Here is a 12,069-nt window from a genome sequence, read left to right as displayed (position 1 = left end):
ATCTCCGTCCCTTTTGGCTGATTATAATGCTTTCAAAACGCTCGTTTCTGATTACTCTGAGAGGGGGCACACGAGGCAGACTAAGGAGCTTTGTGTGTACCGCCATGCACGGCTCACACGGCTTTGGGGACATTTTGGGGACTCACATTTCCCCCCACATTCGTGTAACTCCCACCGCCGTAGCCAACCAGCCCGGACACACCCGCGGCGGCCTCAGCCACCCAAGATGGCGGCGCGGGGTGCGGGCTGTGGGGAGGAGGCGGCGCGCGGCACCGCCTGGCGGCCGATGAGCGGCGCCTCCGCAGCGCCCGGCACCCGCCCGGCACCCGCCCGCTCCCCGCCGGCGCCGGGGCGTGGCCAGCGCGCGCGAGTGGGCGGGCGCGGGAAGGGCCGTGGGCACGTGGTTCGGGGAGGGGCCTCTAGGCCACGCCCCTCCCCGCGGAACGGCCGTGGGCCAATGAGCGGCGGCGGAAGCGGAGGGGCGGGGCTGGGCCGTGCGCGCGCTGCCCGCGCCGCCCCTTCCCGCCGGCCGCCGCAGTGGTGTCGGGCGCGTGTGCGCCGCGCCCGCCGCTCCCGCCCCGCTCCCCCGGCACCGCCGCGACCCCCGGCACCCCCCGACTCTCCTCGCAAGGTAACGGGGGCCGCGGGGACGGCACGGGAAGGGAGGGGGGCGAGGCAGGCCCGGGGGCGGGAGGCCGGGGGCTCGCGGCACGTGGCGGGACCCGCCTGCCGCGCACGTGTGCGGGGCGGGTGGGGGGGGGGGGGTCCGGCCCGCGCTCCCCGCGGTGGGTGGTTGGCTTCGTGTCTGTCCCCCTCTCCCCTTCCCCGCCACCCCCTCCCGCCGCCGGGGCTCCGAGCAGACCCTCTCTCGTTACCGCGCAGCCCCCCCCGCCGCCAGCCCTCCCCCTCGCACCGCCATGGCCGACGAGCTCGACTTCACCACGGGCGATGCCGGCGCCTCCTCCACCTACCCCATGCAGTGCTCGGCGCTGCGCAAGAACGGCTTCGTGGTGCTCAAGGGGCGCCCCTGCAAGATCGTGGAGATGTCCACCTCCAAGACGGGCAAGCACGGCCACGCCAAGGTGAGCGCTGCCGGCCCGGCTGTCGCACAGCCCGCAGTGTGCGCTCCTGCGGCTCCCGGCTGGCCGACAGGGAAGGGTGTAGCGTTTCATTTGGCTCTGCGTCCCGCCTTTGCCTTTCTCGCAGCAGTGTCTCATCATTCCAGAGCTGGCTCAAGGGTTTCCAGTCATACAAAGCAGGAAGGATCGAGGACCGGGGGGGTTGTTTTTTTCTCCCAACTTTAACTAGTTAACGTTTTTAAAAAAAAAAAAAAAAAAAAAAAGCTTTAACACTCATAGTGACAAAACCAGTTTCTGTAGTGGGGGTAGAGTAAGTTCTGGAAGGGGGGGCTGATGAAATCACTAGGGCGTGGTTGGCTTGTGCTGTCGATACCCACCAGAGCACTTCTGTGTCTGCCCGTGCCGGCAGACTTTTACTGTTGCAGTGTTAGACCCGGAGTGCCCGGGCTGTGTTACATAATCCAGAGCTCCGCGGACACTCGTTACTCTGTGGGCCTGCTCTGGCCCTGTTTTGCTGCCTTTGCCTCGCAGCTTCTTTCCTTATTCCAGCAGTGAGAGAGGAGTGCCTGTGTCCCAGTAGGGATGTTCTTAGCTGCTGTCTGGGGCTGCAGCCCTGCTGCCCAAGCAGTTGGCTCATGCAGCTGTCCAGAGCTTGGAGCAAGGCTGGAATCCCTCTTCATTCATTCATTCAGCCACACTTTAGGGTGGGTATATCAGAGTTTGGAGACAGATCTGTTACAAGTGCAGACTACAGAGATTTATAAGTTTCCACAACCTTGTGCCATATGTATAGGGGATTAGAGTATTTGGGATTTTTCCAAGCTAGAGTCGACCAAGCTCTTCCTAGTATTTCCCCTTCTCCTTCCCCTTGGCTTGTTTTAATAGACAGATCCAATTTTCTTAAATATAGAAACAGCTGTGAGAAGAAAAGGACCTGAGAAGAACTGGTTGAACTGGTCATCTAAGCTCTAGGTGCAGTGAGCAGTGCAGCTGGCATAAAGGGAGGTGGGAGCTGCTGTGATTGCTGTGCATGACCATTCTTTCCCCTTAACCTCCACTGTTCTGTTTCTCAGAACAGCTAGGTCTTTAAATAAACATTTTCTTAACCACTGTGAACTCTTAGCTTGCTGCTGTAAAGCTACAGAAGGCAGTGGAAGATAACAGTGGCTTGCTCTCCTGTGGGGTTTCTGTAGTGTACTGTGGAAGGGAGTGAGAGGCCTCCTCTTGATGTGAGGGATGTTTTCATACCACAAGCGAAGGGTTGAGGCAGAATCTGGGATTGCACATGATCTCGTAGGAAAGTGAGTAGAACCAGCGATACTGATGGCAATAGCATCTTGCTTCTCCAGGACCAACAGTAACTGAAGTTATTTTTCTGCTCTTACAGGTCCATTTGGTTGGTATTGATATCTTCACTGGTAAAAAATATGAAGATATTTGCCCATCAACTCATAACATGGATGTTCCAAATATCAAGAGGAATGATTACCAGGTGAGTTAACAGTCATACCAGGCTTTATACTCTTTGTACCACACATAAACTCTCTTCATCCCCAAATTTGCTTCTCAATAAAGTACTGTCTTGATATGACATAGCATTTACTGAATTGCTAAAACTGTCAAAACTCACTGATGGAGAGAGAGAGAGCTCCTTGGTGTATAAACAACCTCAGGTTAGAGTAGTAGTCTTTAGGCATGACAGGTAATAGACATAATTCATAACCATGCTTCTTCTAGCTATTGTTATAACGCCACTTCTGGATTCCTTGTGGTACTGGCATGCTTTAGAATATGGAGAGAGGTTATCCCTGCTGCAAGTTAATATTAGTTAAATGAGAATCAAGATCTCACATAAGTAAATTTGAATCTAAACATAAATTGTCATTTGTAGTTTCACTCTTACATATGGTAGATGAATCCCCAAAATAGTCTTAAACTGCATCTGATGCCAATTCTAACTTTTTTGCTCCTTGTGTGGAAAGTGGCTATAGGTGATACTAAACAGTTCTGAAGCTCCTGAACTCTGCACTGAAATACATGTATGAAAGGAGCAACTTCTGTAATGCTGTCTGTGATATGGTTAGTGAGCTCTTAAAAGCACAGTTCAGGTTGACTTATAACTTGTTTGCTATCTTCTCATTGCATTGGGAATAGTTCTAGTCAGGAACTGACACATCCACATCATCTGGAAAGCTGCAGTTGCTTGACACAGGCCAAGTTCAGTGTTTTAGCAACTTTTCAGGACAGCTGATGCTGTTGGAATAAAGTGTGACCAGCCTGTCTTAGTGTTCAGACCTTACAAGAAATTCTTAATGTTATCTTGGTGGTCTTTCTCTATTGTTCTGGGATTCTGATCTTTTGGATTCACTGTTACATGTCCCAAATTTTCCAACCTGCTCTGTCAAAATAGCCATTCCTCTTAGCTCAGGCTTTTGTTTAGGCTGAAAACAGCATTATAAAATGGCCCAGGTCTTGGTGGATGTTCCCTAATTTATTGATTAGTTTAATGTAAATGATTGTATCTCACTGTAGACATGCAGGTATAGAAGTGTATAGTTACACTGTTGTGTACTTTTTACACTTTATACAAGCAGTGTAGTTGAGTGAACACCATTCCAGATACTGTTTCTAATTCACAGATAAAGAAAGCTGAACCAGTGACCTGGAAGCAGTACATTTCCTAAATCACACATACAGGGTTTGTAGTGTCCCACCTACAAGGATGTAACCAGCAGGGTTCTGTTGGTTCTTGATAGCAGAATGCCTTTGCTACAGTTGCCCTAACTCTTAGCCCACTCAACCTTTGTTAAAAATGGATTTGAATAAGGTCCTTAATTGTTACAGTACTGAAGAATTATTGTAACAGGGAGAAGAGTTCACTGCCTTCTGCTTACATTAAGCTACTACCTGCTGGTGACTGCTGATGTTAGACTTGTAAAAATGGACTTCTCTTTGCAGCTGATAGGCATTCAGGATGGGTATCTCTCCCTGCTGACAGAAAGTGGTGAAGTTCGTGAGGACCTAAAGTTGCCAGAAGGGGATCTTGGCAAAGAAATAGAAGGAAAATTCAATGCCAATGAAGATGTGCAGGTGAGTAGGGAGGGCAGACAAGAACAGTTCTGGTTAATCCCACTTGTCGATACAATGAAAAAGTATTATTCTGATATTGACCTCTTGTATCTCTTTGTGAAGAGTGGGTTGGAGGGGTGGGGATTGGTACTTGGAGATGCAGAAGGACGTTTGTACTGGAGCACTCAAAAGAGATGGGATAGATAGTAAAATGTGAAAGTTTGTAACCTCCTTCCTGTGGCCTGGGCTGGAGCTCACCTCCGTGTCTTCTCTTCCAGATATCTGTCATAAGTGCAATGAATGAAGAATGTGCTGTAGCCATAAAGCCTTGCAAGTAAAGAAGATCTCCAGGCTCGGGCAACTGCTCAGGTCTGGACAAACCACAAATCTATAAATTTGGTCCTTATTGTCACCAAAGCTCTGGCCTTCACAAGCAACCTCATTTCCTTTTTGAATTGTTAAAAAGCAGTGCTGGATTCTGGATTAGTGTTGCAGGCTAACTGGCAGTTTTCAAAATCACTGAGATTTTAATTCCTTAATTGTAACTATTTTAACATTCCTGTGGGTTTCAGCTATGGATCTAAGAAACCAATCAGGTGTTACTAGTGGATATATTTTTATTTGCTTGAGCAAAACAGTGTTTGTCTGTATGAACAGACAAAATACAGTATTCAGGGGCTTTTAGATAAGCTGGTAGGTATCTAGGATTATAAAGTGACCTAGAGCACAAATAGTATTTTTCTTGACATCTTTAGGTAGAACTGACAATAAAAGTAGCTTTTTTTTTCCCCCTTTTTTTAAAGCTTAAGTACTTTGTGGATTGGGACTCTTGCAGAACTGTAGGTGCCAATCGCAACTTTTAGACCAAGCAACTCAAGTGATCAGAAATGCCAGCTGGCTTGACCAAGCCCCAGTGGCCATGTGCAACTAAACTGTATTACCTCTGTTTTCTTCTTTGCCAACTTGTTGGCTTATTGTAATGATAAAATGATTTTAAAAAAAGCCTACCTGTGGTTTAGGCAGGCCGTTGGAATATCGAGTAGATAAGACATAGATAGGTCAAGGGGACACAAAGGTGAGAATGGATGTTAAAGCTATAGACTTTCACTCGAGGCCTTTGTCAGACTTGAAAAATAAAATAGAAAAATGCAGTTCAATTGCTTTCCTTTATTATATTTATCTTAAACTATAAAAGGGTGACAAACTCCATGGGAATCTGTTGCAGTGCTTCCAGCTTTAGGTTTTAACCTTCAGGTTCAGACCATATTTTTGTAGCACAGGGACCACACGTTTTTCAGAAAGTGGGACAAACTGTAGCATTGAGCCTAAACTAAATGCATGTGATTCTTTTTTTTTAAAAAAAAAAAACTATTGTATTTTCAAAACATAAACTTGACAGATGATACCGAACAACCATGGCTTCACTATAAGAGTAACTAACTTGCTACCTAGTTAGGGAAGCTGGCTCCTATCCTGGGGAGTTCTGAGTCATAGCAACACGCATGCATGCCTCTAACTATTTAGTACCTTAACAAGGCTTCACAGCAATAGTTATGGAAGGATAATTAGCCTGCTCCTGTTTAAGGCGTTCAACTTAGAATTCTAAGACTTGGTGACTTTTCATGAGTGGGGAAACTTCCTTAGTCCATGGCTCAGACCTCTCTTCACAGTTGATAAATTGTTTCCTGAACTTGCCTTAATGCTCAGTGGCTGATGGAGGCTGACACGGAAGCTGCCCCGGACAGCACGCACAATTCACACTACTGGCAGCCAGAGTCGGACTTCATGCTGCTCTTAACTGCTTAAAATGTTTTCAGCTTCATAGTTTGTACTCTCTAGTCCCCGAAGGGCTCGTGGCAACTGTCCTGAGCTGTCCTTGGCTACACTGGGGCAGGGCTTAGCAAACCTTGGAGGTGCAGTGCAGGTGGCAAAAGCACGCATTGTCCGCAGACTTCCCGTGCCAGGGAGAGCAGTGCCAGTGAAGGTAAAGACAGCAATAAATACACTCTGGTAATAAAGCACAGCTACCTGGGATACCTGGCAGAGGTAGGACCTGCCACATGCTCTTGCCTAGCACAAAACATGTTGCAGGTGAATTCTATAAATAGCACCTTGACGGAAATGGCAAAACTGCTTTTAAAAGAAGCTGTAGATTGAAATGCTTCAGAATCGTTCCGAAGCAGATGAGAAATAGTTCACGCTAGTCTGCACTATCCTCCTTTCTGCCTCTCCATGGAGCTGGTACCTGGAAGTCAGGCTTTGTTGGCTTTGGAGGTGACTGAAATGATTGCTGATGGTGCTGACAGCAAGCTGAGCTGTGTGGTGTCACATGGGAAGTCAAACTAATGCAAGTTCTATCACCATATTACAAATACTTCCAATATGCTTGAAAACTACAAGACTTGAATTTGTCCTTGCTCTGGTAGTGTTTTAGTCTATTATCAGGTGCCTGTCTGTCCTCTGAAACCTTGTTGGAAGACAGGTACTTGGTGCCACTGGCCCACAATCTGAGCAGTTACTTGGACTAAGCTCTCTGGGAGCAGGGCTGGTGTAAGCCCTGTTCCTACAAGCAGGGTCCTGGCCTGACTAGAGTTTTCAGGTACTACAGCAATTTAAACATAGAGGTTTTATGACCTCCAGCTTGCTGGAAGAGCCCTCCTCGGGACTTCCACATGTCCTTCTGCTGCAACCTTCAGTTCTGCAAGATTTAAATGATTAAGTACTTCATTATAGGTTTGTTCTTATATACTTAGTTGTCTTTGTGAAGCACTTCAGGCACCATGGAAGTGCAGAGCATCATGCATGAAGTTTCCCATAGGTAATACATAAGCATGTCTTAAAGCATAATCTCCAAGTTTCAGTAAGGTTAAAAGTTGCTTCTAAATTAGAACATGTATTTGAGGCATTTTTTTCCAAAGCAAGACGCTTCAGTTTCCTGTCAGAATCGTTGCAACAAACTTTGTTTGTGATCAGTAGTCCATAGAGATGTGTATTTTTAATATCCATAACCAAGTGCTTAGGGAAGTTCTCTTTTCATAGCTTTACTTTAAAACAAATCTTACCGGTGTATTTGTTCTGTATTACTGTCTTAACACTTAAATTGTGTCAAAACCATAAACAACTTACAGATGATGGCAATTGCTTAGAGTAAAGCCTGTGAACACAGGGAGCTGGTGAGCAGTATTTCCACTCCACACAAATAAGGCCGTTTTTTATGGCTCCTGTTCATTGAGTTTCTCTTAACAACTTCACACAATTGGAAAGACTGCAGTGTTTCCTGCCTCAAATGTTGGCAAATAATACTTTGAGAATCCAATAGATCCTTCTAATTTTTGCTTGTAATGGTGGTTTTTCAACTGGGCTCTTGCTGGTTGAGCCACGTTCTCAGGGCTGTTTTTTTTTAAGCTGAAGTTCATTGTTTCTCTTGCAGGTTTTTCTAATCCAAAGTGTACCCAGAAACGGTGCACGGTCTGTAGTTTCACAATACAGATAACTTTACATAATCTGTTAAGAAGTCAAGTTTGTTGACAGTTCTAACTCTTAATGGTTACTGCAGGTCAGTCTCACAGAATTCAAAATTCAATAAATCCCACTTTTTTTTTTTTTTTCGATTGAGTAATTAGAATGTAGTTTGTTACAGTACAACTAAACTTCAGGCTATAAAGAGACCTTGTTCAGGATATTTCGAGTATCCACTGGGAATGTTCCTGAAGGTGTGGCTCCTGGAGCGATCGGCAGCTCAGCGTGAGGTGGTTGGAGGCTCTGCAGCACCTGCACTGTGGCCCTGCAGGATTTGGCAGCCGAGAGGGACTTGGTTTGTGAACTCCAGGGAAACGTTTGCTGTGCTTTGCTGTATCGCGGAACCCCTTTGTCGTCTGCTGTCTGTTGTAAGCAAACCCGGCTGCCGCGGCTCCTGGAATGCGGGGGAGCGGCGAGCGATGGCGAGCGATGGCCACCGCGGCTTCTGCTGCTCGTGGGACACCCCCGGCCCTGCAACCCGTGCGGCGGCAGCTCCGGTGTCTGTTTGGGAAGCTCTGTTACTGTTCTCAACACCATGGAAACGATCAGGGGAAAGATTTGTACGTGTGTGTGTGTTTTGCTCCAGAAATAATAAAGGTGTCAGTGCTGTGGGGAGCTGGTGCTGGTTACAGTGACGGGAGCGCGGGGGGGCTGCCAAGGGACTTCGCAGCCACTTCCAGGGGCGGAGGACGGGTGGCTGTGGGAGGAAGAGGAGCCCGTGCGGCCGTGTCCTGTCCCAGGGGAATAACGCCGGGAAATTCCACACGAGATTCCCTTCCCAGGGCCGCCATCTTCCCGGGAGCGCCAGCCCCTCCCGGCGTGCTCCGCGCCGCGCGCCTGCGCGGTGACGTCACATGGCGGGGGTATAAAAAGGCGGCGTGGCCGGCGTCACTTCCTTTCGGCCGGAGCAGCGCGGCGGAGCGCCATGGTGCCGGTGAGAGCGGGAGGGCGGCGGCGGCGGCGGCCGGGGGAGCCGCGGGAGCCGTGGGGCGGCTCAGGAGCCGGCGGCCGTCCCGCTGCGAGCGGGGCTTTCCCCGAGAGGGCTTCTTGTGGGAGGCGGCCGGGCCGGGCCGGGCCGGGCCGAGCCGAGCCGAGCCGAGCCGAGCCGGCTGCAGCGAGCAGAGTTGGCCGGGAGATGGCGCTCCCGTTACCATGTGTGTCCCCCCCTTGGGTCGGATAAAAGTTTTTTACGGCGTGGTTTATTAATGATGGGGGATTCTTTGGTGTTTTAGCAGAAGGACAGAAAATGCAAAAAGTCAACCTGGAAGTTTTGCCTTGACCTGACCCATCCTGTGGAAGATGGAATCTTTGATTCCGGGAATTTTGTAAGTTGTGGTTTTGCTCATTCTTGTGACGCATAGTATAATAAAAGCCTTAGTGCAGTAACTGAGTTGCAGTTGACAAGCTGCATTCTAAATGAGTTAAATCATCAGCTGTTCTTTAAAATACTGTCATTTAAAAAAGCCATTTGGTTCTATAGCATGCTTCATACCTGTCCAGCAATAGAACTGTTTTAGATTAAATTCTGTTTTAGCACTGGGATGATTTTTTAATAATTGCATGCTGTAAAATATTTTTGTGCTGTAAGTGTTTCTGTCAGGACATAAGTAAACAGTGGTTTTTAATGTTGTTACCTGACTAGGGTCCCTTCCCTAGTTCATACCTAGGGTGCCATTCCCTAGTGTTCTATTTCTTTAATGTTGAAACAGGAACAGTTCCTAAAGGAGAAGGTTAAGGTCAATGGGAAGACTGGAAACTTGGGCAACACCGTTCACATTGAACGTCTGAAGAACAAGATCACAGTGACATCCGAGAAGCAGTTCTCTAAAAGGTTGGCATGGGTGTCGTTCTGCTGTGTTTGTGGGGTTTGAACTGTGGCATGTTGACCATAAAAACAGAGTCATTTAGCTTGGAAAAGATCTTCACAATCAAGTCCAGCCATAAAGCTGGCACTGTCAAATTCACCACTAAACCATGTCCCTTAAAACACACATTAATATTCAGCTCTTGCCTGCAAAATGAGTTCAAATTAGTCCACTTCTGATACTTGGAGAGGTGTTAGCTCTAACCTTCATAGCACTTGTAAATATTAGTGAACCATGTAATTAAAACAGATTTATTATATCAGATATTTAAAAACCACTTTTTAAAACTCAAGGCTTGATTGCTAATTAATGTTGACTCTAAGCATATTAATAGAGGTACTTTATATCGGTCCTTAGAAATGTATCAGGAGAAGATGGACCTTTAAAATAACACTGAACTAATGTCGCGGATGGCTGTTTGATTACTTAATTGGTTGTATTATAATGAATGCGTGCATGATGTGGGTTGTTGCAAACAAACCCTTTAAACCAAATGAAGCCTTAAACTGTTTGGTTTGTTAGGACATACAAGAACTGAGCGCATTGATGAGAGGTACGGATCCTTCCTTGCATCCCCTCTTTGTTTGCTGGTACAGGTGCACCAGAATCTGTTACCTTAGACTGAGGTTTAGAACCACTTAACAATGCTTTTCAGTTGCAGGCGTTTTACTGTGTAGTCAAAAAGCAACAGATAATAAATTCTTATATACTTGTAGTGAAAATACACTTTCATTGCGTGTTACATGTGAAAACTTCCCATTTCTGGGTATAGTTACTGTGGTATTGCCCTGCTCAAGACATTGTCTTGGCTGTAGTGCAGACAGCAGTAATGCTTGTTCAGTGAGAAACTTCTAATGTGAAATTCCTGCTTTTCAGGTACCTGAAATACCTCACCAAGAAGTACCTCAAGAAGAACAACCTGCGGGACTGGCTCCGCGTTGTCGCGTCCGACAAGGAGACGTACGAGCTGCGCTACTTCCAGATCAGCCAGGATGAAGAGGGATCCGAGTCTGAGGAGTAACTGAACCTTGGCTTTATGCTCAGTGCAGAGTACAAAAGACTAGAACATCTATTTATAAAAACACTTTTAACTTATTGGTGAATAAAGATTTTGTACCCTGTTGGACAGAGCATGGTTGGTTTTCTAGTATTTTTCTTAAATTCTAGTTAGAAAACAGCACGGGAATTGTTTGGCTTGCAGTTTTCCTTCCACTGCCAGGAATCAGCTGTTCAGTTGGCACTGGTGAAAGTCCCAGTAGGAAAAAACTGAGCCCTTTGCCCATGTGTAGGACATTTTAATCAATTGTTAATCATGTTGGTATAAATAGTTCTAGAGCTTGTTGTGACTGAAAGTTCCAGCTCCTTCAGTGAATTTATGTGAGGGTAATGGCATAATACTTAATACAAGTTTACTTCTAGTTATTTTAGTTTAAAAATAGGCTTACAAATTGTAAATATTTTTTTTCCTGTGTGATTTACCTCATTCACTAGTTGGTTGTGGTATTCCTGTGTGTAACCAGAAGTCAAACTGCAGGAGAGCAAAGATTTGAAAGGTTATATTAGATGGATAAATAAGGATATGAAGACAAACCTGATTGCCAGCAACCAGCTAGAACATCTTAAGGGAAGGAGTGAGATGTCCTTCTGTATTGACAGTGCCTGAATCCCATAAAATCCATACAGATTTCTGCTTTTATGATATATTTTACAGTTCTTGTATTTGACTTCTGGGATTATTTCTTTAAAACAGGTATTTCTCTAGTACAAGTGGAGAATTCTTCATTGGAACAAATAATTCCATAACTATGAACTAGTTCTTCATGTAATATCAAGAGAGATTTGTGTTTTCATTATGGAAAGAGTATTTGTGAGACTGAGGTTGCAGTAACTTGCATGTAGATGCATTTCATCGCCATGTAGTGTCCTCTGCAGGTGATTACTTGGAATATTTACTCATGTTCCGGTGTGTTGGTGAACTCTGGAATAAGTAATGCCCTATTTGTTCAGTGTCATAAACCAGGGATATGTTTAGACTCTGATACTGAACTTTGTGCTTGAATAAGTCTGGTAGTTGGGGCTGAAGTGTGCCCACTAAATTTTTTGATCTGATGATTTTTTTTTTTAATATATTGGCATTGTTTTTACTGACAAACCTCTGAGACAGATGATTTAGAGACTTGACAAAGCACAAAACAATACTTTACAGTCAAATGATACCCACTTTTGCTACCTAAATCGAAATGAGAAGTACAGAAGGGGAAATTAATTTTGTCAACAGCCTTTTGGGTATCATTTGTCATTTTCCAATGTGCTTGAGCAGCTGTTCCTGGCCCAGGGAGAAGAGAAGCAGCAGCAGTGGAATAACTGCTACTTGTGCCATGTCTGCCTCAGTGGTTTTATTTTGCTGCTTCAGAGGTAGCAAAAGGAAGGGAGCAGTGTGTGTAACTGGCTGCAAGACACGATGTGTTGGACTTCATATGCTTCAGTGGAAATAAACTGCAAAAGTCCTGCTGCAGTCTGGGCCACTGGGTAGTGCT

At 46.1% G+C, this 12,069-nt stretch overlaps 2 protein-coding genes across 2 annotated transcripts; both read left to right on the top strand.

The window, feature by feature from the left end:
- The first annotated feature begins 575 nt into the window (after positions 1 to 575).
- On the top strand, positions 576 to 8,282 carry EIF5A2 (eukaryotic translation initiation factor 5A2). The gene is made up of 5 exons (XM_039556887.1): positions 576 to 631; positions 884 to 1,082; positions 2,467 to 2,571; positions 4,038 to 4,169; positions 4,427 to 8,282. Exons 2-5 carry the CDS (start codon positions 918 to 920, stop codon positions 4,484 to 4,486), a joined length of 462 nt encoding a protein of 153 aa, XP_039412821.1. The 5' UTR covers positions 576 to 631; positions 884 to 917; the 3' UTR covers positions 4,487 to 8,282.
- Positions 8,283 to 8,507: 225 nt separating this feature from the next.
- On the top strand, positions 8,508 to 10,663 carry RPL22L1 (ribosomal protein L22 like 1). Its single transcript, XM_039556888.1, has 4 exons — positions 8,508 to 8,601; positions 8,900 to 8,992; positions 9,377 to 9,498; positions 10,409 to 10,663. The coding sequence occupies exons 1-4, from the start codon at positions 8,593 to 8,595 to the stop codon at positions 10,551 to 10,553; spliced, it is 369 nt and encodes a 122-aa protein (XP_039412822.1). The 5' UTR covers positions 8,508 to 8,592; the 3' UTR covers positions 10,554 to 10,663.
- Positions 10,664 to 12,069: the final 1,406 nt, after the last annotated feature.

Source organism: Corvus cornix, chromosome 9, assembly GCF_000738735.6.
Source record: "Corvus cornix cornix isolate S_Up_H32 chromosome 9, ASM73873v5, whole genome shotgun sequence".
Taxonomy (NCBI): Eukaryota; Metazoa; Chordata; class Aves; order Passeriformes; family Corvidae; genus Corvus; species Corvus cornix.
The sequence above is the reverse complement of the archived record's forward strand: the minus strand, read 5'-3'. Positions and strand labels throughout refer to the sequence as shown.

Excerpts from the sequence above, each read along its gene's own strand:
- EIF5A2 (XM_039556887.1), top strand. The coding sequence starts at position 918 with ATGGCCGACGAGCTCGACTTCACCACGGGCGATGCCGGCGCCTCCTCC. Across the intron at positions 2,572-4,037 it reads TCAAGAGGAATGATTACCAG|CTGATAGGCATTCAGGATGG; the intron begins GTGAGTTAACAG and ends TTCTCTTTGCAG. Across the intron at positions 4,170-4,426 it reads ATGCCAATGAAGATGTGCAG|ATATCTGTCATAAGTGCAAT; the intron begins GTGAGTAGGGAG and ends CTTCTCTTCCAG.
- RPL22L1 (XM_039556888.1), top strand. Across the intron at positions 8,993-9,376 it reads TCTTTGATTCCGGGAATTTT|GAACAGTTCCTAAAGGAGAA; the intron begins GTAAGTTGTGGT and ends ATGTTGAAACAG. Across the intron at positions 9,499-10,408 it reads GAGAAGCAGTTCTCTAAAAG|GTACCTGAAATACCTCACCA; the intron begins GTTGGCATGGGT and ends CCTGCTTTTCAG.